This window comes from Salvelinus fontinalis, chromosome 8 (assembly GCF_029448725.1).
Source record: "Salvelinus fontinalis isolate EN_2023a chromosome 8, ASM2944872v1, whole genome shotgun sequence".
Taxonomy (NCBI): Eukaryota; Metazoa; Chordata; class Actinopteri; order Salmoniformes; family Salmonidae; genus Salvelinus; species Salvelinus fontinalis.
This window is the reverse complement of record NC_074672.1, coordinates 46,532,275-46,560,025: the sequence shown is the minus strand read 5'-3', so window position 1 is coordinate 46,560,025 and position 27,751 is coordinate 46,532,275. Positions and strand designations below refer to the sequence as shown.

The 27,751-nt window shown below is 46.0% G+C and overlaps 1 protein-coding gene across 1 annotated transcript in view; it reads left to right on the top strand.

The window, feature by feature from the left end:
* LOC129861510 (laminin subunit alpha-5-like) overlaps positions 1 to 27,751 on the top strand; it is a 155,113-nt gene that overhangs the window by 66,626 nt on the left and 60,736 nt on the right. The window contains exons 34-40 of the mRNA XM_055932887.1: positions 3,821 to 3,965; positions 10,193 to 10,333; positions 15,457 to 15,618; positions 18,125 to 18,232; positions 18,495 to 18,578; positions 20,043 to 20,273; positions 26,975 to 27,088. Of these exons, the coding sequence (XP_055788862.1) occupies positions 3,821 to 3,965; positions 10,193 to 10,333; positions 15,457 to 15,618; positions 18,125 to 18,232; positions 18,495 to 18,578; positions 20,043 to 20,273; positions 26,975 to 27,088 (985 nt within the window). The remainder of the gene's footprint in view (positions 1 to 3,820; positions 3,966 to 10,192; positions 10,334 to 15,456; positions 15,619 to 18,124; positions 18,233 to 18,494; positions 18,579 to 20,042; positions 20,274 to 26,974; positions 27,089 to 27,751) is intronic.

Here is a 27,751-nt window from a genome sequence, read left to right as displayed (position 1 = left end):
TAAAGTGGTAGGCTATAGACAGGGAATAACATTCATATAGTCTGTATGCTCATATCTTAAAGGAAATGTTGTCTTTGAGGGCTATAACCTAGGAGTTATCAAGCTTCAATGAAAAGACGGCCAGCAGTCAGATAATGAATAGTTTATGGTTAGCAATCAGATAATGAATAGTTTATGGTTAGCAATCAGATAATGAATAGTTTATGGCCAGCAATCAGATAATGAATAGTTTATGGTTAGCAGTCAGATAATGAATAGTTTATGGTCAGCAGTCAGAAAATAAATAGTTTACGGCCAGCAGTCAGATAATGAATAGTTTATGGTCAGCAGTCAGATAATGAATAGTTTATGGTCAGCAATCAGATAATGAATAGTTTATGGTTAGCAATCAGATAATGAATAGTTTACGGCCAGCAGTCAGATAATGAATAGTTTATGGCCAGCAGTCAGATAATGAATAGTTTATGGTTAGCAGTCAGATAATGAATAGTTTATGGCCAGCAATCAGATAATAAATAGTTTATGGTTAGCAGTCAGATAATGAATAGTTTATGGCCAGCAATCAGATAATGAATAGTTTATGGCTAGCAGTCAGATAATGAATAGTTTATGGCCAGCAGTCAGATAATGAATAGTTTATGGTTAGCAGTCAGATAATGAATAGTTTATGGCCAGGAATCAGATAATGAATAGTTTATGGCCAGCAATCAGATAATGAATAGTTTATGGCCAGCAATCAGATAATGAATAGTTTATGGTTAGCAGTCAGATAATGAATAGTTTATGGTTAGCAGTCAGATAATGAATAGTTTATGGCCAGCAATCAGATAATGAATAGTTTATGGTTAGCAGTCAGATAATGAATAGTTTATGGTTAGCAGTCAGATAATGAATAGTTTATGGTCAGCAGTCAGATAATGAATAGTTTACGGCCAGCAGTCAGATAATGAATAGTTTATGGTCAGCAGTCAGATAATGAATAGTTTATGGTCAGCAATCAGATAATGAATAGTTTATGGCCAGCAATCAGATAATGAATAGTTTATGGTTAGCAATCAGATAATGAATAGTTTACGGCCAGCAGTCAGATAATGAATAGTTTATGGCCAGCAGTCAGATAATGAATAGTTTATGGTTAGCAGTCAGATAATGAATAGTTTATTGCCAGCAATCAGATAATGAATAGTTTATGGTTAGCAGTCAGATAATGAATAGTTTATGGCCAGCAATCAGATAATGAATAGTTTATGGCTAGCAGTCAGATAATGAATAGTTTATGGCCAGCAGTCAGATAATGAATAGTTTATGGCCAGGAATCAGATAATGAATAGTTTATGGCCAGCAATCAGATAATGAATAGTTTATGGCCAGCAATCAGATAATGAATAGTTTATGGTTAGCAGTCAGATAATGAATAGTTTATGGCCAGGAATCAGATAATGAATAGTTTATGGCCAGCAATCAGATAATGAATAGTTTATGGCCAGCAATCAGATAATGAATAGTTTATGGCTAGCAATCAGATAATGAATAGTTTATGGTTAGCAGTCAGATAATGAATAGTTTATGGTTAGCAGTCAGATAATGAATAGTTTATGGCCAGGAATCAGATAATGAATAGTTTATGGCCAGCAGTCAGATAATGGATAGTTTATGGTTAGCAGTCAGATAATGAATAGTTTATGGTCAGCAGTCAGATAATGAATAGTTTATGGCCAGGAATCAGATAATGAATAGTTTATGGCCAAAACTAGTGAGATGCAACTTTTCTTGAATCTTTTCATTGAAGTTGTATAGATATGGTCAGGACAGGATACCTTAGGATAGGTAATCAGTAGATAGATGAGCCACCTCGTACCCTCTCCTCTCCCCCTCTTCTTCTCTGTTCTTGCTCTCCTCCTCTCCTCCCCTCCCATATATCTCCCTCTGCTTTCACTCTCCTCCTCTCCCCTCCCCCCTCCCCGCTCTCCTCCCCTCCCCTCCTCCTCTCCCCCTTCCCTCTCTCCCCTCCTCCTCTCCCCCTTCCCTCTCTCCCCTCCCCTTTCCCCTCCTCTCCTCCCCTTCCCTCCTCCTCTCTCTCCCCTCCCCCCTCCTCTTTCCTCTCCCCCTCCCCTCCCCTCCCCTTTCCCCTCCTCTCCCATCCCCTTTCCCCTCCCTTCCTCCCCTCCCCTTTCCTCTCTCCTCTCCCCTTCCCTCCTCTCCTCCTCTCCATCCTCCCATCCCCTTTACCCTCCTCTCCTCCTCTCCACCTCCCCTCCCCTTTCCCCTCCTCTCCTCTCTCCCATCCCCTTTCCCCTCCCTTCCTCCTCTCCCCCTCCCCTCCCCTTTCCTCTCTCCTCTCCCCTCCCCTCCCCTCCAATCCACTGTGAGCATCGAGACATAAAGACATTCTGCAGCAGTGTGTCACATTCCTCGGCTCCATTCCCAAATGCCAGCAGGAATCTTTCCTCTCTGTCCTGACAAGACATGTCTGTTAAGCTGCTATCAGCTCTCAGTACCTATAGGCCTTATATCAGCCTGCTGTCTGGACTACTGACACCTGACACTGATACACGCGCTGAGACAGATGCACGTACAGAGCAACACAGCCAAACGTGTAGCGGGATTATTTTAATTGGAAAACACTTTGCCTTCTAGAGATGCATCGTTAAAAAAAATGTCGATTGAATATGAGACCACATTTGCTGGCAAAATGCTGACATCAATGAATGATAGTTCATAATAACAACATGGACTGTGATATTATCTGACCGCTGACAACACCACAACATGGACTGTGATATTATCTGACCGCTGACAACAACACAACATGGACTGTGATATTATCTGACCGCTGACAACACCACAACATGGACTGTGATATTATCTGACCGCTGACAACACCACAACATGGACTGTGATATTATCTGACCGCTGAAAACCCAACAACACGGACTGTGATATTATCTGACCGCTGAAAACAACACGGACTGTGATATTATCTGACCGCTGAAAACAACACGGACTGTGATATTATCTGACCGCTGAAAACAACACAACATGGACTGTGATATTATCTGACCGCTGAAAAACAACACAACACGGATGGGGATATTATCTGACCGCTGAAAACAACACAACATGGACTGTGATATTATCTGACCGCTGACAACAACACGGACTGTGATATTATCTGACCGCTGAAAAACAACACAACATGGACTGTGATATTATCTGACCGCTGAAAAACAACACAACATGGACTGTGATATTATCTGACCGCTGATAACAACACAACATGGACTGTGATATTATCTGACCGCTGACAACACCACAACATGGACTGTGATATTATCTGACCGCTGAAAACAACACAGACTGTGATATTATCTGACTGCTGAAAACAACACAACATGGACTGTGATATTATCTGACCGCTGAAAACAACACAGACTGTGATATTATCTGACTGCTGAAAACACCACAACACGGACTGTGATATTATCTGACCGCTGAAAACAACACAACATGGACTGTGATATTATCTGACCGCTGACAACACCACAACATGGACTGTGATATTATCTGACCGCTGATAACACCACAACATGGACTGTGATATTATCTGACCGCTGATAACAACACAACATGGACTGTGATATTATCTGACCGCTGACAACAACACAACATGGACTGTGATATTATCTGACCGCTGAAAACAACACAACATGGACTGTGATATTATCTGACCGCTGATAACAACACAACATGGACTGTGATATTATCTGACCGCTGAAAACAACACTGTTTGTTAGTTCGTTTGTTTGTGATCATTCGCCAGATGCAAGAACAACATCGTCGGTCGTCAGTGCGATCGCTGCAGCCCTGGTTTCTACGGTTACCCCCACTGTAGACCATGTGACTGCAACGACGCGGGAGCAGAGGAGGATGTGTGTGACTCCTCCGCGGGGCGCTGCCTCTGCAAGGTGAGAACACACACAGTCTTCCTTATTTATCAGTCTTGGTAGACTTGACAGGTTGGTAAAGTTATCCTATTTTGGATGGTCATTAAAGGCAGATATAAAGGGGGAAAGGGGGGATACCTAGTCAGTTGTACAACAGAAAGGGGGGATACCTAGTCAGTTGTATAACAGAAAGGGGGATACCTAGTCAGTTGTACAACAGAAAGGGGGATACCTAGTCAGTTGTACAACAGAAAGGGAAAGGGGGAAACCTAGTCAGTCGTACAACAGAAAGGGGGATACCTAGTCAGTTGTACAACAGAAAGGGGGATACCTAGTCAGTTGTATAACAGAAAGGGGGGATACCTAGTCAGTTGTATAACAGAAAGGGGGGATACCTAGTCAGTTATACAACAGAAAGGGGGGTACCTAGTCAGTTGTACAACAGAAAGGGGGATACCTAGTCAGTTGTATAACAGAAAGGGAAAGGGGGGATACCTAGTCAGTTGTACAACAGAAAGGGGGATACCTAGTCAGTTGTATAACAGAAAGGGGGGATACCTAGTCAGTTGTACAACAGAAAGGGGGGTACCTAGTCAGTTGTACAACAGAAAGGGAAAGGGGGGATACCTAGTCAGTTGTACAACAGAAAGGGGGATACCTAGTCAGTTGTATAACAGAAAGGGGGGATACCTAGTCAGTTGTACAACAGAAAGGGGGGTACCTAGTCAGTTGTACAACAGAAAGGGGGGATACCTAGTCAGTTGTACAACAGAAAGGGGGATACCTAGTCAGTTGTACAACAGAAAGGGGGATACCTAGTCAGTTGTACAACAGAAAGGGAAAGGGGGGATACCTAGTCAGTTATACAACAGAAAGGGGGATACCTAGTCAGTTGTACAACAGAAAGGGGGATACCTAGTCAGTTGTACAACAGAAAGGGAAAGGGGGGATACCTAGTCAGTTGTACAACAGAAAGGGGGATACCTAGTCAGTTGTACAACAGAAAGGGGGGATACCTAGTCAGTTGTACAACAGAAAGGGGGATACCTAGTCAGTTGTACAACAGAATGGGGGATACCTAGTCAGTTGTACAACAGAAAGGGGGGATACCTAGTCAGTTGTACAACAGAAAGGGGGATACCTAGTCAGTTGTACAACAGAAAGGGGGATACCTAGTCAGTTGTACAACAGAAAGGGAAAGGGGGGATACCTAGTCAGTTATACAACAGAAAGGGGGATACCTAGTCAGTTGTACAACAGAAATGGAAAGGGGGGATACCTAGTCAGTTGTACAACAGAAAGGGGGATACCTAGTCAGTTGTACAACAGAAAGGGAAAGGGGGATACCTAGTCAGTTGTACAACAGAAAGGGGGATACCTAGTCAGTTGTACAACAGAAAGGGGGATACCTAGTCAGTTATACAACAGAAAGGGGGGATACCTAGTCAGTTGTACAACAGAAAGGGGGGATACCTAGTCAGTTGTACAACAGAAAGGGGGGATACCTAGTCAGTTGTACAACAGAAAGGGGGATACCTAGTCAGTTGTACAACAGAAAGGGGGATACCTAGTCAGTTGTACAACAGAAAGGGGGATACCTAGTCAGTTGTACAACAGAAAGGGGGATACCTAGTCAGTTGTACAACAGAAAGGGGGGTACCTAGTCAGTTGTACAACAGAAAAGGGGATACCTAGTCAGTTGTACAACAGAAAGGGGGATACTTAATCAGTTGTACAACTGAATGTATTCAACTGAAATGTGTCTTCCTCATTTAACCCAACCCCTCTGAATCAGAGAGATGTGGGGGGCTGCCTTAATCGACATACACGTCTTCGGCGCCCGGGGGAACAGTGGGTTAACTGCCTTGCTCGGGGGTAGAACGACAGATGTTTACCTTGTCAGCTCGGGGATTTGATCCAGCAACCTTTCGGTTACTGGCCCAACGCTCTAGGAACTACCACAATGAAAACTACATCATTCCCAACAACACTGTAAACTACATCATTCCCAACAACACTGTAAACTACATCATTCCCAACGACACTGTAAACTACATCATTCCCAACGACACTGTAAACTACATCATTCCCAACAACACTGTAGACTACATCATTCCAAACGACACTGTAAACTACATCATTACCAACAACACTGTAAACTACATCATTCCCAACGACACTGTAAACTACATCATTCCCAACGACACTGTAAACTACATCATTCCCAACGACACTGTAAACTACATCATTCCCAACGACACTGTAAACTACATCATCCCCAACGACACTGTAAACTACATCATTCCCAACAACACTGTAGACTACATCATTCCCAACGACACTGTAAACTACATCATTCCCAACGACACTGTAAACTACATCATCCCCAACGACACTGTAAACTACATCATTCCCAACGACACTGTAAACTACATCATTCCCAACGACACTGTAAACTACATCATCCCCAACGACACTGTAAACTACATCATTCCCAACAACACTGTAGACTACATAGCCTAATTCCAAAAGATTTAAATGCAGATTTCAATGAAACAGAGATCAGACGGTTGGCATGGAGATGCTTTAATGGACGTTTTACCAGTAAAACTTGAAGAAAAAGGTGAATCATTTACGATTGACAGTCATAAACGTGAATGGAGGGTAAAATAAATAGACACAAGAGAACAGGAACAGGCGGTTCAGAAACACAGCCCTAGGCAGCTACAGACAGAATTCTGTTAGCAGGAGACAAGGCTTTAAAATAGTAAATATAACACACAGGTAGAGATATGATTCTGAAAGGAACGGACGCGTTTACTTGAATAAGCAACCGTAATAATATTTCAGTATTTAAACACAGAAACTCGTTATATAACTCCGTTACTCATAAAAGTAATATATTACTCTAGAGGGATATTTTTTGTAATGCATTACCGTCAACACTGCTCAGGTATCACATGAACGCACATAAGACATGTCAAAATTTGTAGAATTGGAAAACTGCAACCTTTTCTCTCCGTCCCATGTCAAAATGTGTAGAATTGCAGAAACTGAGCTCCTAAATAGCTAAATGTTTTCTCAGCCAACAAAGAGGGGTGTGAACAGTTGTAACAGTCAGTTTGGGGTTACACGCATTGCAAGGTGTTTGTTTTTTACTAAGCCGATAAATTACAATATCCATCCGAACCTTTGACCACCTAGGAAATGTGTGTGACCAAGCCTTCTCAGATAGCAGTCGAGTATCCCTGCACTAGACGGACAATGTTTCAACCAGTAGCAGTCGAGTATCCCTGCACTAGACGGACAATGTTTCAACCAGTAGTAGTCGAGTATCCCTGCCACTAGACGGACAATGTTTCAACCAGTAGCAGTCGAGTATCCCTGCACTAGACGGACAATGTTTCAACCAGTAGCAGTTGAGTATCCCTGCACTAGACGGACAATGTTTCAACCAGTAGTAGTCGAGTATCCCTGCCCCTAGACGGACAATGTTTCAACCAGTAGCAGTCGAGTATCCCTGCACTAGACGGACAATGTTTCAACCAGTAGCAGTTGAGTATCCCTGCACTAGACGGACAATGTTTCAACCAGTAGTAGTCGAGTATCCCTGCACTAGACGGACAATGTTTCAACCAGTAGCAGTTGAGTATCCCTGCACTAGACGGACAATGTTTCAACCAGTAGCAGTCGAGTATCCCTGCACTAGACGGACAATGTTTCAACCAGTAGCAGTTGAGTATCCCTGCACTAGACGGACAATGTTTCAACCAGTAGTAGTCGAGTATCCCTGCACTAGACGGACAATGTTTCAACCAGTAGCAGTCGAGTATCCCTGCACTAGACGGACAATGTTTCAACCAGTAGTAGTCGAGTATCCCTGCACTAGACGGACAATGTTTCAACCAGTAGCAGTTGAGTATCCCTGCCCCTAGACGGACAATGTTTCAACCAGTAGCAGTTGAGTATCCCTGCCCCTAGACGGACAATGTTTCAACCAGTAGCAGTTGAGTATCCCTGCCCCTAGACGGACAATGTTTCAACCAGTAGCAGTCGAGTATCCCTGCCCCTAGACGGACAATGTTTCAACCAGTAGTAGATGAGTATCCCTGCACTAGACGGACAATGTTTCAACCAGTAGTAGTCGAGTATCCCTGCCCCTAGACGGACAATGTTTCAACCAGTAGTAGTCGAGTATCCCTGCCCCTAGACGGACAATGTTTCAACCAGTAGTAGTTGAGTATCCCTGCCCCTAGAAGGACAATGTTTCAACCAGTAGTAGTCGAGTATCCCTGCACTAGACGGACAATGTTTCAACCAGTAGTAGTCGAGTATCCCTGCACTAGACGGACAATGTTTCAACCAGTAGTAGACGAGTATCCCTGCCCCTAGACGGACAATGTTTCAACCAGTAGTAGTCGAGAATCCCTGCACTAGACAGACAATGTTTCAACCAGTAGTAGTCGAGTATCCCTGCCACTAGACGGACAATGTTTCAACCAGTAGTAGTCGAGTATCCCTGCCCCTAGACGGACAATATTTCAACCAGTAGTAGTCGAGTATCCCTGCCCCTAGACGGACAATGTTTCAACCAGTAGTAGTCGAGTATCCCTGCACTAGACAGACAATGTTTCAACCAGTAGTAGTTGAGTATCCCTGCACTAGACAGACAATGTTTCAACCAGTAGTAGTTGAGTATCCCTGCACTAGACAGACAATGTTTCAACCAGTAGTAGTTGAGTATCCCTGCACTAGACGGACAATGGTTCAACCAGTAGTAGTCGAGTATCCCTGCCCCTAGACGGACAATGTTTCAACCAGTACTAGTCGAGTATCCCTGCACTAGACGGACAATGTTTCAACCAGTAGTAGTCGAGTATCCCTGCACTAGACAGACAATGTTTCAACCAGTAGTAGTTGAGTATCCCTGCACTAGACAGACAATGTTTCAACCAGTAGTTGTTGAGTATCCCTGCCCCTAGACGGACAATGTTTCAACCAGTAGTAGTTGAGTATCCCTGCCCCTAGACGGACAATGTTTCAACCAGTAGTTGTTGAGTATCCCTGCCCCTAGACAGACAATGTTTCAACCAGTAGTAGTTGAGTATCCCTGCCCCTAGACGGACAATGTTTCAACCAGTAGTAGTTGAGTATCCCTGCCCCTAGACGGACAATGTTTCAACCAGTAGTAGTCGAGTATCCCTGCCCCTAGACGGACATTGTTTCAACCAGTAGTAGTCGAGTATCCCTGCCCCTAGACGGACATTGTTTCAACCAGTAGTAGTCGAGTATCCCTGCCCCTAGACGGACAATGTTTCAACCAGTAGTAGTCGAGTATCCCTGCACTAGACAGACAATGTTTCAACCAGTAGTAGTTGAGTATCCCTGCACTAGACGGACAATGTTTCAACCAGTAGTAGTTGAGTATCCCTGCCCCTAGACGGACAATGTTTCAACCAGTAGTAGTCGAGTATCCCTGCCCCTAGACGGACAATGTTTCAACCAGTAGTAGTTGAGTATCCCTGCCCCTAGACAGACAATGTTTCAACCAGTAGTAGTTGAGTATCCCTGCCCCTAGACGGACAATGTTTCAACCAGTAGTAGTTGAGTATCCCTGCCCCTAGACAGACAATGTTTCAACCAGTAGTAGTCGAGTATCCCTGCCCCTAGACAGACAATATTTCAACCAGTAGTAGTCGAGTATCCCTGCCCCTAGACAGACAATGTTTCAACCAGTAGTAGTCGAGTATCCCTGCCCCTAGACGGACAATGTTTCAACCAGAAGGAAGTTGAGTATCCCTGCCCCTAGACGGACAATGTTTCAACCAGTAGTAGTCGAGTATCCCTGCACTAGACGGACAATGTTTCAACCAGTAGTAGTCGAGTATCCCTGCTTCTAGACGGACAATGTTTCAACCAGTAGTAGTCGAGTATCCCTGCCCCTAGACGGACAATGTTTCAACCAGTAGTAGTTGAGTATCCCTGCCCCTAGACGGACAATGTTTCAACCAGTAGTAGTCGAGTATCCCTGCCCCTAGACGGACAATGTTTCAACCAGTAGTAGTTGAGTATCCCTGCCCCTAGACGGACAATGTTTCAACCAGTAGTAGTTGAGTATCCCTGCCCCTAGACGGACAATGTTTCAACCAGTAGTAGTCGAGTATCCCTGCACTAGACAGACAATGTTTCAACCTCTCAAGAACATAATTGACGACAAGATGTCTTCCACCTCCTTTTTCCCCCGACAGGAGAATGTCCAGGGTGGTCGTTGTGACCAATGCAGAGTGGGCACCTTCCACCTTGACCCCACCAACCCTAAAGGCTGCACTTCCTGTTTCTGTTTCGGAGCCACCAACCGCTGTCGCAGCTCAGAGAAACGACGGACTGAGGTAGAGGACAGTACAGCAGACAGGGATTGGGTTTATATATTTCTGTGTTTGCTAAACAGTTCCATGTTTTGTCCACAGGTTCCCAGATTATATTACAACAGACAAAAAAACTCAGATATACTTTTTATGTGTTGCAACAGAAATTAAGCATATTTTGACTCAATGCTGAGGGGTATAAGTAAAGTGTGCTAATACGTATTAACAGTTAGGTATCGTGATAAACAGGAAACTGACAAAATAATGGACACACTTGAGTGAATGAGGGATACGAAGTACTGTATATTGAAAGCGGGTGGAGATTATTTAACTGACAGACAAACAGACAGGCGACTATATCCAGTATCTATATCCTGGTCTGTAACATTAACGCACCTCCTGTAAACCATCGTTCACTTGACATTATTTTGAAGTATTTCACCGCTCGTCAGTGCAAAATAGTTCTGGTACCATTAATTGACTAAATAGCAGTCTGGCTATTAGTAGTCTTATGGCTTGAGGGTAGAAGCATGTTGGTCCGAAAACAGATTCTCCGGGTACCATTTTCCAAACGGTAGCAGATTTAACAGTGTATGGCTTGGGGGGCTGGAGTATTTGGCAATTTTTCAGGCCTTCCTCTGACACCGCCTGATGTAGAGGTCCTGGATGGCATGGAGCTTGGGCCCAGTGATGTACTGGGCTGTCCGCACCACCCTCTGTAGTTGTGTTGTGGTCACGGGCGGTGCATTTGCCATACAACGCGTTGATGCAGCAAGTCAAGATGCTCTCGATGGTGCAACTGTAGAACTTTTTGATGATCCGAGGGCCCATGCCAAATCTTTTCAGCGTCCTGCGGGGGGTAAAGGAGCTGCCATGCACTCTTCACGACTGTGCAGGTGTGTGTGGACCATGTTAGGTCCTTAGTGATGTTGACGCCAAGAAACTTGACGCCAATAAACTTGACGCCAAGAAACTCTACCTGATCTACATCAGCCCTGTCGATATGGATGGGAGCGTGCTCTCCCCTCTTTCTCCTATAGTCCACGATCAGCTCCTTAGTATTACTGACGTTGAGGGAGAGGTTGTTGTCCTGTCACCACACTGCTAAGTTCCTGACCTCCTCCCTATAGGCTGATTAAACCGTCATGTCGTAAGCAAACTTGATGATGGTGTTGGTGTCATGTGTGGTCACACAGTCATGGGTGAACAGGAGTGGACTAAGGGGGGGGGCCCATGTTAAGGGTCAGCACGTGGAGGTGTTGTTGCCTACCCTCACCACCTGAGGCTGGCCCGTCAGGAAGTACAGGATCCAGTTGCAGAGGGAGATGTTCAGTCCCAGTGTCCACAGCTTGGTGATGACCTTGGAGGGGACTATGGTGTTCAACGCTGAGCTGTAGTCTATGAAAAGCATTCTCACATAGTTATTTCCCCTGTTGTCCAGGTGGGAGAGGGTGGTGTGAAGTGCAATTTAGATTGCGTCATCTGTGGATCTGTTGGGGCGGTATACGACTTGGAGTGGGTCCAGAGTGTCTGGGACGATGGTGTTGATGTGTGTCATGACCAGCCTTTCAAAGCACTTCATAATAACAGATCTGAGTGCTACAGGGCAGTAGTCATTTAGGCAGGTTACCTTGGAGCTCTTTGGAACAGGGACAATTGTGGTCAGCTTGAAACATGTTGGGATTACAGACTGGGACAAGGATATATTGAAAATGTCTGTGAAGACACTTGCCAGCTGGTCTGTGCATGCTCTGAGAACTCGCCCTGGTATTCCGGCCTTGTGATTGTTAACCTGTTTTGCTCACATCGACCATGGAGAGCGAGATCACACAGTCATCTGGAAAAACAGGGGCTTTCACTGTGGGGGCGACATCGTCTATGCACTTATTGATGAAGCCCGTGACTGTTGTGGTATACTCCTCAATTCATCGGATGAATCCTGGAACATATCCCAGTCTGTACTAGCGAAACAGTCTTGTAGCCTCGTATCTGCATCATTACATATTAAGCGCATCACTTGTACTTTCTGTTTGACATTTTGTTTGTAAACAGGAAGCAAGAGAATGGTGTCATGGTCAGATTTGATGCAGGGAGAAGATGAGGGCCTTGTATGTGTTTCTGATGGTTGAGTTTTAGCGCCCCCTAGTGGCGCAGAAGAGGTATTGGTAGAAGTGAGGTAGGACGGTTTTAAGTCTCCCCCGAGTTAAAGTCTCCGCCCACCAGAAATGCAGCTTCTGGGTAAATTGTTTCTTGTTTTTTTCTTTATGGCCCCATACAGTTTGTTGAGTTCGCGAGCGATGTTGGCTTGGGGCGGGATGTAAACAGCCGTGATAATTACGGATTAAGTACTTACGTGCGTAGCGTCATCATCCAGCCACGTTTCAGTAAGACATATCATATAGCAACTTTTCAAGTCTCTCTGAGACTCTCGAACAAAGCTCATCCATCTTATTCTCCGGTGACTGAACAATTTTGACAATAGAACGGAGGCGAGCGCCATTCGGTTTTCTCTTCGTCTCAATTTCACCCGGACTCCATCCGCGGTGTTTTGCGCGGCCCATTGAACAAAGGAATAAGGTCCGATATGAACAGTTGGGCGTTGAAGTCGTATTTGAAGTCGAAATGGAGGTTAGTAACTGTTGATCTGACGTACAGAAGTGGTCATATGTGAGAATAGTAGGAACTTTCTGTAAAAAAAAACAAGATAAACACGACAGTCACAACTCAACAATCATCTGCAGTGGCATTTGGGAAAGTATTCAGACCCTTTGACTTTTCCCACATTTTGTTACGTTACAGCCTTATTCTAAAATTGATTACATCGTTTTTTTCCCCCTCATCAATTTGCACACAATACCCCATTATGACAAAGCAAAAACTGTTTTTTTGACACATTTTACATAAGTATTCAGTTGCTTTACTCAGTACTTTGTTGAAGCACCAGTGATTCCAGCCTCGAGTCTTCTTGGGTATGACGCTGCAAGCTTGGCACACCTGTATTTGGGAAGTTTCTCCCATTCTTCTCTGCAGATCCTCTCAAGCTCTGTTCGGTTGGATGGGGAGCGTCGCTGCACAGCTATTTTCCGGTCTCTTCAGAGATGTTAGATTGGGTTCAAGTCCGGGCTCTGGCTGAGCCACTCAAGGACATTCAGAGTCTTGTCCCGAAGCCAGTCCCGCGTTATCTTGGCTGTGTGCTTAGGGTCATTGTGCTGTTGGAAGATGAACCTTCATTCCAGTCTAAGGTCCTGAGCGCTCTGGAGCAGGTTTTCTTTCTTGGATCTCTCTGTCGATCCTGACTAGTCTCCCAGTCCCTGCCACTAAAAAACATCCCCACAGCATGATGCTGCCACCACCATGCTTCACGGTAGGAATGGTCCCAGGTTTCCTCCAGACATGACGCTTGGCATTCAGGCCAAAGAGAATCTTGTTTCTCATGGTCTGAGAGTCTTTAGGTGCCTTTTGGCAAACTCCAAGCGAGCTGTCATGTGCCTTTTAGTGAGGAGTGACTTCCGTCTCGCCACTTTACCATAAAGGCCTGAATGGTGGAGTGCTGCAGAAATGGTTGTCCTTCTGGAATGTTCTCCCATCTCCACAGAGGAACTCTAGAGCTCTCTCAGAATGACCATCAGGTTCTTGGTCACTTCCCTGACCAAGGCCCTTCTCCCACGATTGCTCAGATTGGCCGTGCTGCCAGCTCTAGGAAGAGTCTTGGTGTTTCCAAACATATTCCATTTAAGAATGATGGAGGCCACTGTGTTCTTGCTGACCTTCAATGCTTCCCCAGATCTATGCTTCGTCACAATCCTGTCTTGGAGCTCTACGAAAAATTCCTCCGACCTCATTGCTTGGTTTTTGCTCTGACATGCACTGTCAACTGTGGGACCTTATATAGACAGGTGTGTGCCTTTCCAAATCATGTCCAATCAATTGAATGTACCACAGGTGGACTCCAAAGAAGTTGTAGAAACATCTCAAGGATCATCAATGGAAACAGGATGCACCTGAGCTCAATTTTGAGTCTCATAGCAAAGGGTCTGAATACTTATGTAAATAAGGTATTTAAAAAAAAATACATTTGCAAAAATGTCTAAAAACCTGATTTTGCTTTGTCATTATGAGTTATTGTGTGTAGAATGCTGAGGACTTGAGCAAATATTTTAATCAAATGTAGAATACGGCTGTAACGTAACAAAATGTGGAAAAAGTCAAGGGGTCTGAATACTTTCCCGAAGGCTGTATTTAGTATTTGCCACGCCCAAATGGCGTGCTGGCTCATTTAAAACGATCTACATCTTATAGAGACTAACGATGATCCGTGTCCAAATCAGGCATTTTTGTTGTAGTAACTTATTTTAAATTGTTTTATTTTTTCTTCTGTATAGACAGGAGTAGGCTACTTATTCTATATATAATTTAAACAATTTAATTTAATCTATAGGGAGCAGACGGACAGGAAGTGTTATGTTTTGTTATAGGTGACGGACATGCTGGGTGCTGTTAGGAGCAGACAGACAGGAAGTATTATGTGTTGTTATAGGTGACGGACATGCTGGGTGCTGTTAGGAGCAGACAGACAGGCAGTATTATGTTTTGTTATAGGTGACGGACATGCTGGGTGCTGTTAGGAGCAGACAGACAGGAAGTGTTATGTGTTGCTATAGGTGACGGACATGCTGGGCCGAGTGCTGTTAGGAGCAGACAGACAGGAAGTATTATGTGTTGTTATAGGTGACGGACATGCTGGGCCGAGTGCTGTTAGGAGCAGACAGACAGGAAGTATTATGTTTTGTTATAGGTGAAGGACATGCTGGGTGCTGTTAGGAGCAGACAGACAGGAAGTGTTATGTGTTGTTATAGGTGAAGGACATGCTGGGTGCTGTTAGGAGCAGACAGACAGGAAGTATTATGTTTTGTTATAGGTGACGGACATGCTGGGTGCTGTTAGGAGCAGACAGACAGGAAGTATTATGTTTTGTTATAGGTGACGGACATGCTGGGTGCTGTTAGGAGCAGACAGACAGGAAGTGTTATGTTTTGTTATAGGTGACGGACATGCTGGGTGCTGTTAGGAGCAGACAGACAGGAAGTTCCTGTGACAGTGTATAAGTGTTATGTTAATATACCCTGTACATTGTAATAACCTCCAGGTGATGGATATGATGGACTGGGTGTTGCTCGGAGCAGACAGACAGGAAGTTCCTGTGACAGTATATCCTGATCAGGACTTGGTGGAAGCGGACCTTGGTGATGTACCTGATGTGTACCAAGACCTCCTCTGGCATGCTCCTAGAACTTACCTGGGAGATAAGGTACGGAGACAAGATACCACACTATACAATCAACTTTATTGTCCCCATTATCTTGGACACACAATCCTTATGTATTTTTTTTATGTATTTAACCTTTATTCAACAAGGCAAGTCAGTTAAGAACACATTCTTATTTACAATGACGGCCTACCCCGGCCAAACCCTCCCGTAACCTTAACGACGCTGGGCCAATTGTGTTCCACCCTCCATGGGACTCCCAATCACAGCCGGTTGTGATACAGCCTGGATTCGAGCCAGGGTGTCTTTAGTGACGACTCAAGCAATGAGACGCAGTGCCTTAGTCCACTGCGCCAATCGGGAGTCTGTAACTGTTAGGAATCCCTTTGGGGGGGGGGTAAATGGGACCCGTAACACAACTCATGCAAATGATAATAGTGAAAACGTAACAGTGAGAACAAATAACCACGACAACTAAGATCTACCATCAAACTCAGGGTTTATTAGTAAACACACAGTAATGGGGGGGGGGGGCAGGAAAAGGGGCTGAGCTGGACCCAAGGAAAGAAATAATAAGCATCCAAAACACCCCTAAGCTAGACTAGCCTATTTCAACAACAGCTAACTAACTAACCAAAAATACAGTGGGTGGTCCGCCCAGTTCTAACTAGTGTATTTAACAAAGTTTACCTACGGGTAGTGTATGCCCATGGGTGACCTGTCTGGTTACCCCCTTTTCCCACCATCAAACAAACACTCAAACACCATAACAAACACAATACTCACAGGTGGGGACAAAGTGACATGTAGATGCTAAACCACACAAGAGATCTACAAACATATGGCATTTACAGAGAGATGGCTACACAAAGAGATCGAGCTCCAGAGAACACAACTGACAGGGTTTTTTAACCAAGGGAAAGGGACTGTGATTGGGTAGGAGAAAAGGAGCAGCTGTCTTCCGATTAGCGACTGATTGATGACTGATTGGGGAATGATGATTGTCACCTGTGCGTTGGGGAGAAGGAGAGAAAAAGAAATACACACAGGATACTTGTATCCGTAACAGTAACTAGTAATAGAAAACATATATTTTACGCATAGTAACATACATTGCAACGACTCCAGGGTCACAAAGACTCGCAGTGGGTCCAAGAGTTAAAATGGAGTCACAAAGACTCGCAGTGGGTCCAAGAGTTAAAATGGAGTCACAAAGACTCGCAGTGGGTCTAAGAGTTAAAATGGAGTCACAAAGACTCGCAGTGGGTCCAAGAGTTAAAATGGAGTCACAAAGACTCGCAGTGGGTCCAAGAGTTAAAATGGAGTCACAAAGACTCGCAGTGGGTCCAAGAGTTAAAATGGAGTCACAAAGACTCGCAGTGGGTCCAAGAGTTAAAATGGAGTCACAAAGACTCGCAGTGGGTCCAAGAGTTAAAATGGAGTCACAAAGACTCGCAGTGGGTCCAAGAGTTAAAATGGAGTCACAAAGACTCGCAGTGGGTCCAAGAGTTAAAATGGAGTCACAAAGACTCGCAGTGGGTCCAAGAGTTAAAATGGAGTCACAAAGACTCGCAGTGGGTCCAAGAGTTAAAATGGAGTCACAAAGACTCGCAGTGGGTCCAAGAGTTAACATGGAGTCACACCTGTAGTCGACAGAGGTTGTTTCACAAGACAAAGGCAAAGGAGGAAAAGGCTTAAACACAACAATAACCCGGGGCCTTGTGCAGGTGGGAGCGGGCGGGGCCTGGGAGGGGTGGAATGAATGCTTCACTAGGTGTTATTTAGCCAGAGGGCCCTCATAGAGGTACTGTGTTCACCATGCCAAGGAGAGGGAGAGGGCTGGTGGGGAGGGTTCGCTGGGGCGTCTACATCAGATTACACTAGTGCTACGGGCTACGTATAGTACACACACACACACACAACACACACACACACACACACACACACACACACACTAAAGAGGAAGTGTAGACAGCCAGCGGTTATAGAGATAATGATGGTTGTTTTGTCTAGAATATAACACCTTTCATGTTAGATTTTATCTCTCTCTTTGAACATACTTAGTTATCTTCCTCTAGGATTTATTGTCTGACCACAAGTCTGTCGCTCTGTTGCCCTGTCGCTCTGTCTGTCTGTCTGTCTGTCTGTCTGTCTGTCTGTCTGTCTGTCTCTTTTTCTCTCTCTCTCTCCACCCCCCCCCTCTCTCTCTCCATCCCTCTCCCTCCCCCCCTCTCTCTCTCCCTCCCCCCTCTCTCTCTCCATCCCTCTCTCTCCCTCCCCCCTCTCTCTCTCTCCATCCCTCTCCCTCCCCCCTCTCTCTCTCTCCATCCCTCCCCCCTCTCTCTCTCTCTCCATCCCTCTCCCTCCCCTCTCTCTCTCTCCATCCCTCTCCCTCCCCCCTCTCTCTGTCTTCATCCCTCTCCCTCCCCCCTCTCTCTCTCTCCATCCCTCTCCCTCCCCCTCTCTCTCTCTCCATCCCTCTCCCTCCCCCCTCTCTCTCTCTCCATCCCTCTCCCTCCCCCCTCTCTCTGTCTTCATCTCTATCTAGGTGTCGTCTTATGGAGGCTATCTGCGGTATAGTCTCCACACTCAGACTATGAGAGGAGATGTTCTCTCTCTACCCACCGAGGCCTCTCGACCTGACATCATTCTCAAGGTAAACAACCCACCACAGTGTACCATGGCTTTACATCTGAACAGATTACCAACATGTACTTTCTACATTTAACCCGAGTGCTTAGTATCCTTTGACGTCTACGGAAGAAATGATGTGTTTGCGTTACTTGACATAAACTAACTATTCGTAAAGAGTAAAAGGTTGTGTCTGTGTCAAGAAGCCAGAAGAGCAGTGAACTGAAAGTTGGCTAGTGTATCTCTGCTGTTAAAAGATATGTCTGTCTGTGTCTCTGTGTCCACAGGGTAACCAGATGACCCTGGTGTTCATCGAGAGAGAATATTCTTCACCTGAACAACCACACCTGGGGATAGTCCACATGGTGGAGGTAGGACACTAACCTGACCACCTGGGGATAGTCCACATGGTGGAGGTAGGACACTGGCCTGAACACCTCAGGATAGTCCACATGGTGGAGGTAGGACACTGACCTGAACACCTCAGGATAGTCCACATGGTGGGGGAGGGACACTGACCTGACCACCTCAGGATAGTCCACATGGTGGAGGAGGGACACTGACCACCTGGTGATAGTCCACATGGTGGAGGAGGGACACTGACCTGACCTCCTGGTGATAGTCCACATGGTGGAGGAGGGACACTGACCTGACCACCTGGTGATAGTCCACATGGTGGAGGAGGGACACTAACCTGACCACCTGGTGATAGTCCACATGGTGGAGGAGTGACACTGACCACCTGGGGATAGTCCACATGGTGGAGGAGGGACACTGACCTGACCTCCTGGTGATAGTCCACATGGTGGAGGAGGGACACTGACCTGACCACCTGGTGATAGTCCACATGGTGGAGGAGGGACACTGACCTGACCTCCTGGTGATAGTCACATGGTGGAGGAGGGACACTGACCTGACCTCCTGGTGATAGTCCACATGGTGGAGGAGGGACACTGACCACCTGGGGATAGTCCACATGGTGGAGGAGGGACACTGACCACCTGGTGATAGTCCACATGGTGGAGGAGGGACACTGACCTGACCTCCTGGTGATAGTCCACATGGTGGAGGAGGAGCACTGACCACCTGGGGATAGTCCACATGGTGGAGGAGGGACACTGACCACCTGGTGATAGTCCACATGGTGGAGGAGGGACACTGACCACCTGGTGATAGTCCACATGGTGGAGGAGGGACACTGACCTGACCTCCTGGTCATAGTCCACATGGTGGAGGAGGGACACTGACCTCCTGGGGATAGTCCACATGGTGGAGGAGGGACACTGACCTGACCACCTGGTGATAGTCCACATGGTGGAGGAGGGACACTGACCACCTGGGGATAGTCCACATGGAGTTGTGTTACCAGAGAATTAGATCACTGACTGTTGACATCTAAATATCTCTTTTCAGTCTAATCCGAAGATTACAATTTAACTGCATCTACATAAATGACATCATCATGACATCACAATAGCCATGCCAGCTCTCACCCCGTCTCTCTCTCTCTCTCTCTATCTCTCTCTCTCTCTCTCTCTCTCTCTCTCTCTCTCTCTCTCTCTCTCTCTCTCTCACCCCTGTCTCTCTCTCTCTCTCTCTCTCTCACCCCGTCTCTCTCTCGCTCTCTCTCTCTCTCTCTCTCTCTCTCTCTCTCTCTCTATCTCTCTCTCTCTCTCTCTCTCACCCCGTCTCTCTCGCTCTATCTCTCTCTCTCTCTCACCCCTGTCTCTCTCTCTCACCCCTGTCTCTATCTCTCTCTCTCTCACCCCATCTCTCTCTCTCTCTCTCTCTCTCTTTCTCTCTCTCTCACCCCCGTCTCTCTCTCTCCCCCCCAGGGAAGTTTCCGCCACGCCCGGACAGGGAACGTGGTGTCTAGAGAGGAACTGATGATGGTTCTGGTTGGTTTAGAGTCTCTCCAGATCAGAGCTCTTCACTCCCAGTCTGCCCACACTGTGTCGCTACGCGGGGTCGTGCTGGAGGGAGCACAGACACTGCCCACGGGGCGACACGCCAACAACGTAGAGACCTGTCTCTGTCCCGCTAACTACCAGGGAGACTCCTGTCAGGTTGGTGTTAATACTGACTTACTGTACTAACATGTTATCAGTGGATACTGATTTGTTAATAGCTACAGTTAGTTCATGTACTAGTGATTATTACTGCTCCTACAACCGCGTGTAGGGAAAGGGGGATACCTAGTCAGTTGTACAACAGAAAGGGGGATACCTAGTCAGTTGTACAACAGAAAGGGGGATACCTAGTCAGTTGTACAACAGAAAGGGGGATACCTAGTCAGTTGTACAACAGAAAGGGGGATACCTAGTCAGTTGTACAACAGAAAGGGGGATACCTAGTCAGTTATACAACAGAAAGGGGGGATACCTAGTCAGTTATACAACAGAAAGGGGGGATACCTAGTCAGTTATACAACAGAAAGGGGGGATACCTAGTCAGTTGTACAACAGAAAGGGGGGATACCTAGTCAGTTGTACAACAGAAAGGGGGATACCTAGTCAGTTGTACAACAGAAAGGGAAAGGGGGGATACCTAGTCAGTTATACAACAGAAAGGGGGATACCTAGTCAGTTATACAACAGAAAGGGGGGATACCTAGTCAGTCGTACAACAGAAAGGGGGATACCTAGTCAGTTGTACAACAGAAAGGGGGGTACCTAGTCAGTTGTACAACAGAAAGGGGGATACCTAGTCAGTTGTACAACAGAAAGGGGGATACCTAGTCAGTTGTACAACAGAAAGGGGGATACCTAGTCAGTTGTACAACAGAAAGGGGGATACCTAGTCAGTTGTACAACAGAAAGGGGGGATACCTAGTCAGTTGTACAACAGAAAGGGAAAGGGGGGATACCTAGTCAGTTGTACAACAGAAAGGGGGGATACCTAGTCAGTTGTACAACAGAAAGGGGGATACCTAGTCAGTTGTATAACAGAAAGGGGGGATACCTAGTCAGTTGTACAACAGAAAGGGGGATACCTAGTCAGTTGTACAACAGAAAGGGGGATACCTAGTCAGTTGTACAACAGAAAGGGGGGATACCTAGTCAGTTGTACAACAGAAAGGGGGATACCTAGTCAGTTGTATAACAGAAAGGGGGATACCTAGTCAGTTGTACAACAGAAAGGGGGATACCTAGTCAGTTGTATAACAGAAAGGGGGATACCTAGTCAGTTGTACAACAGAAAGGGGGATACCTAGTCAGTTGTATAACAGAAAGGGGGATACCTAGTCAGTTGTATAACAGAAAGGGGGGATACCTAGTCAGTTGTACAACAGAAAGGGGGATACCTAGTCAGTTGTACAACAGAAAGGGGGATACCTAGTCAGTTGTACAACAGAAAGGGAAAGGGGGATACCTAGTCAGTTGTACAACAGAAAGGGGGATACCTAGTCAGTTGTACAACAGAAAGGGGGATACCTAGTCAGTTGTACAACAGAAAGGGGGGATACCTAGTCAGTTGTACAACAGAAAGGGGGATACCTAGTCAGTTGTACAACAGAAAGGGGGGATACCTAGTCAGTTGTACAACAGAAAGGGGGGATACCTAGTCAGTTATACAACAGAAAGGGGGGATACCTAGTCAGTTGTACAACAGAAAGGGGGATACCTAGTCAGTTGTACAACAGAAAGGGGGATACCTAGTCAGTTGTACAACAGAAAGGGAAAGGGGGGATACCTAGTCAGTTGTACAACAGAAAGGGGGATACCTAGTCAGTTGTACAACAGAAAGGGGGATACCTAGTCAGTTGTACAACAGAAAGGGGGATACCTAGTCAGTTGTATAACAGAAAGGGGGATACCTAGTCAGTTGTACAACAGAAAGGGGGATACCTAGTCAGTTGTACAACAGAAAGGGGGATACCTAGTCAGTTGTATAACAGAAAGGGGGGATACCTAGTCAGTTGTACAACAGAAAGGGGGATACCTAGCCAGTTATACAACAGAAAGGGGGATACCTAGTCAGTTGTACAACAGAAAGGGGGGTACCTAGTCAGTTGTATAACAGAAAGGGGGATACCTAGTCAGTTGTACAACAGAAAGGGGGATACCTAGTCAGTTGTACAACATAAAGGGGGGTACCTAGTCAGTTGTACAACAGAAAGGGGGATACCTAGTCAGTTGTACAACAGAAAGGGGGGATACCTAGTCAGTTGTACAACAGAAAGGGGGGTACCTAGTCAGTTGTACAACAGAAAGGGGGGATACCTAGTCAGTTGTACAACAGAAAGGGGGGATACCTAGTCAGTTGTACAACAGAAAGGGGGGATACCTAGTCAGTTGTACAACAGAAAGTGAAAGGGGGGATACCTAGTCAGTTGTACAACAGAAAGGGGGATACCTAGTCAGTTGTACAACAGAAAGGGGGGTACCTAGTCAGTTGTATAACAGAAAGGGGGATACCTAGTCAGTTGTACAACAGAAAGGGAAAGGGGGGATACCTAGTCAGTTGTACAACAGAAAGGGGGGATACCTAGTCAGTTGTACAACAGAAAGGGGGGTACCTAGTCAGTTGTACAACAGAAAGGGGGATACCTAGTCAGTTGTACAACAGAAAGGGGGGATACCTAGTCAGTTGTACAACAGAAAGGGGGGATACCTAGTCAGTTGCACAACAGAAAGGGGGGATACCTAGTCAGTTGTACAACAGAAAGGGAAAGGGGGGATACCTAGTCAGTTGTACAACAGAAAGGGGGATACCTAGTCAGTTGTACAACAGAAAGGGGGGTACCTAGTCAGTTATACAACAGAAAGGGGGATACCTAGTAAGTTGTACAACAGAAAGGGGGATACCTAGTCAGTTGTACAACAGAAAGGGGGGATACCTAGTCAGTTGTACAACAGAAAGGGGGGATACCTAGTCAGTTGTACAACAGAAAGGGGGGATACCTAGTCAGTTGTACAACAGAAAGGGGGGATACCTAGTCAGTTGTACAACAGAAAGGGGGATACCTAGTCAGTTGTACAACAGAAAGGGGGGATACCTAGTCAGTTGTACAACAGAAAGGGGGATACCTAGTCAGTTGTACAACAGAAAGGGGGGGATACCTAGTCAGTTGTACAACAGAAAGGGGGGATACCTAGTCAGTTGTACAACAGAAAGGGGGGATACCTAGTCAGTTGTACAACAGAAAGGGGGGATACCTAGTCAGTTGTACAACAGAAAGGGGGGATACCTAGTCAGTTGTACAACAGAAAGGGGGATACCTAGTCAGTTGTACAACAGAAAGGGGGATACCTAGTCAGTTGTACAACAGAAAGGGGGGATACCTAGTCAGTTGTACAACAGAAAGAGAAAGGGGGATACCTAGTCAGTTGTACAACAGAAAGGGGGGATACCTAGTCAGTTGTACAACAGAAAGGGGGGATACCTAGTCAGTTGTACAACAGAAAGGGAAAGGGGGGATACCTAGTCAGTTGTACAACAGAAAGGGGGGATACCTAGTCAGTTGTACAACAGAAAGGGGGATACCTAGTCAGTTGTACAACAGAAAGGGGGATACCTAGTCAGTTGTACAACAGAAAGGGGGGATACCTAGTCAGTTGTACAACAGAAAGGGGGATACCTAGTCAGTTGTACAACAGAAAGGGGGGATACCTAGTCAGTTGTACAACAGAAAGGGGGGATACCTAGTCAGTTGTACAACAGAAAGGGGGATACCTAGTCAGTTGTACAACAGAAAGGGGGATACCTAGTCAGTTGTACAACAGAAAAGGAAAGGGGGATACCTAGTCAGTTGTACAACAGAAAGGGGGGATACCTAGTCAGTTGTACAACAGAAAGGGGGATACCTAGTCAGTTGTACAACAGAAAGGGGGGATACCTAGTCAGTTGTACAACAGAAAGGGGGGATACCTAGTCAGTTGTACAACAGAAAGGGGGATACCTAGTCAGTTGTACAACAGAAAGGGGGGATACCTAGTCAGTTGTACAACAGAAAGGGGGGATACCTAGTCAGTTGTACAACAGAAAGGGGGGATACCTAGTCAGTTGTACAACAGAAAGGGGGATACCTAGTCAGTTGTACAACAGAAAGGGGGGATACCTAGTCAGTTGTACAACAGAAAGGGGGGATACCTAGTCAGTTGTACAACAGAAAGGGGGGATACCTAGTCAGTTGTACAACAGAAAGGGGGATACCTAGTCAGTTGTACAACAGAAAGGGGGATACCTAGTCAGTTGTACAACAGAAAGGGGGATACCTAGTCAGTTGTACAACAGAAAGGGGGATACCTAGTCAGTTGTACAACAGAAAGGGGGGATACCTAGTCAGTTGTACAACAGAAAGGGGGATACCTAGTCAGTTGTACAACAGAAAGGGGGGATACCTAGTCAGTTGTACAACAGAAAGGGGGGGATACCTAGTCAGTTGTACAACAGAAAGGGGGATACCTAGTCAGTTGTACAACAGAAAGGGGGGATACCTAGTCAGTTGTACAACAGAAAGGGGGGATACCTAGTCAGTTGTACAACAGAAAGGGGGATACCTAGTCAGTTGTACAACAGAAAGGGGGATACCTAGTCAGTTGTACAACAGAAAGGGGGATACCTAGTCAGTTGTACAACAGAAAGGGGGATACCTAGTCAGTTGTACAACAGAAAGGGGGATACCTAGTCAGTTGTACAACAGAAAGGGGGATACCTAGTCAGTTGTACAACAGAAAGGGGGGATACCTAGTCAGTTGTACAACAGAAAGGGGGGATACCTAGTCAGTTGTACAACAGAAAGGGGGATACCTAGTCAGTTGTACAACAGAAAGTGGGGATACCTAGTCAGTTATACAACAGAAAGGGGGATACCTAGTCAGTTGTACAACAGAAAGGGGGATACCTAGTCAGTTGTACAACAGAAAGGGGGGATACCTAGTCAGTTGTACAACAGAAAGGGGGGATACCTAGTCAGTTGTACAACAGAAAGGGGGGATACCTAGTCAGTTGTACAACAGAAAGGGGGATACCTAGTCAGTTGTACCACAGAAAGGGAAAGGGGGGATACCTAGTCAGTTGTACAACAGAAAGGGGGATACCTAGTCAGTTGTACAACAGAAAGGGGGATACCTAGTCAGTTGTACAACAGAAAGGGGGATACCTAGTCAGTTGTACAACAGAAAGGGGGGATACCTAGTCAGTTGTACAACAGAAAGGGGGGATACCTAGTCAGTTGTATAACAGAAAGGGGGATACCTAGTCAGTTGTACAACAGAAAGGGGGATACCTAGTCAGTTGTACAACAGAAAGGGGGGATACCTAGTCAGTTGTACAACAGAATGGATTCCTCATTTAACCCTCTGAATCAGACGTCCACATCATCAGCACCCGGGGAACAGTTGTTGTTTGGGGTTAACTGCCTTGAATGTGCATGTGTCTGCTCAAACGGTCAGAAACAGACTCCATGACGGTGGTATGAGGGCCCGACGTCCACAGGTGGGGGTTGTGCTTACAGCCCAACACCGTGCAGGACGTTTGGCATTTGCCAGAGAACACCAAGATTGGCAAATTCGCCACTGGAGCCCTGTGCTCTTCACAGATGAAAGCAGGTTCACACTGAGCACATGAGCACATGTGACAGACGTGACAGAGTCTGGAGACGCCGTGGAGAACGTTCTGCTGCCTGCAACATCCTCCAGCAGGACCGGTTTGGCGGTGGGTCAGTCATGGTGTGGGGTGGCATTTCTTTGTAGGGCCGCACAGCCCTCCATGTGCTCGCCAGAGGTAGCCTGACTGCCATTAGGTACCGAGATGAGATCCTCAGACCCCTTGTGAGACCATATGCTGACACATGCACATTTGTGGCCTGCTGGAGGTCATTTTGCAGGGCTCTGGCAGTGCTCCTCCTTGCACAAAGGCGGAGGTAGCGGTCCTGCTGCTGGGTTGTTGCCCTCCTACGGCCTCCTCCACGTCTCCTGATGTACTGGCCTGTCTCCTGGTAGCGCCTCCATGCTCTGGACATTACGCTGACAGACACAGCAAACCTTCTTGCCACAGCTCGCATTGATGTGCCATCCTGGATGAGCTGCACTACCTGAGCCACTTGTGTGGGTTGTAGACTCCGCCTCATGCTACCACTAGAGTGAAAGCACCGCCAGCATTCAAAAGTGACCAAAACATCAGCCAGGAAGCATAGGAACTGAGAAGTGGTCTGTGGTCACCACCTGCAGAACCACTCCTTTATTGGGGGTGTCTTGCTAATTGCCTATAATTTCCACCTTTTGTCTATTCCATTTGCACAACAGCATGTGAAATTTATTGTCAATCAGTGTTGCTTCCTAAGTGGACAGTTTGATTTCACAGAAGTGTGATTGACTTGGAGTTACATTGTGTTGTTTAAGTGTTCCTTTTATTTTTTTGAGCAGTGTATATCTCCATAAATAAGTTAATACAGATAGGAATCAAGTCTGAATCTCTCTTCTCTCGTTTCTCTCTCTGTCCCTCCTCTCTCTCTCTGTCTGTCCCTCCTCTCTCTCTCTCTCTCTCTGACTCTCCTCCTCTTCCTCCTCTCTCTCTCCTCCTCTCTCTTTCTCCTCTTCCTCTCTCTCTCTCTCTCTCTGTCTGTCCCTCTCTCTCTCTCTCCTCCTCCTCCTCTCTCTCCTCCTCCTCCTCTCTCTCCTCCTCCTTCTCTCTCTCTCTCCTCCTCTTCCTCCTCTCTCTCTCTCTCTCTCTCTCTCTCTCTCTCTCTCTCTCTCTCTCTCTCTCTCTCTCTCTCTCTCTCTCTCTCTCTCTTCCTCCTCCTCCTCCTCCTCCTCCTCTCCAGCAATGTGCTCCAGGGTACTACAGAGACACTAAGGGTCTGTTTCTGGGGAAGTGTGTTCCCTGCAACTGTAATGGTCACTCTGACCAGTGTCTGGACGGGTCTGGAGTCTGTGAGGTGAGTGCTGCAAACACACACACACACACACACACACACACACACACACACACACACACACACACACAGTAAGCTGTATCAAAATGGAAGATGCACACTCTCGTCTCTTTGCAAGGACTTTTTATTGACATCAATGTTTTTGTCTTTCCAGCTGAATTATAATCAGCACTATAACAACACAATAACCTCACCTCAAAGGGTGGGTGTTCTTTATTCGTGTATTTATACTTCCTCGATGAAATAACGCAGATGGTAGATTTTACAGCATCATTGACATCAGTGGGACCGAGTAGAGTAAATGTTTTGACTACTGCTACATGTAACTGCTGCTAAATACAACACCATTTAATTACTGCAAAATACAACTACATTTAATTACTGCTAAATACAACACCATTTAATTACTGCTAAATACAACTACATTTAATTACTGCTAAATACAACTACATTTAATTACTGCTTGAAGCACAAAAAAATTATTTAAACCTTATTTTATCAGGTAAGTTGACTGAGAACACGTTCTCATTTACAGCAACGACCTGGGGAATAGTTACAGGGGAGAAGAGGGGGGATGAATGAGCCAATTGTAAGCTGGGGATGATTAGGTGACCGTGATGGTATGAGGGACAGCTTGGGAATTTAGCGAGGACACCAGGGTTAACA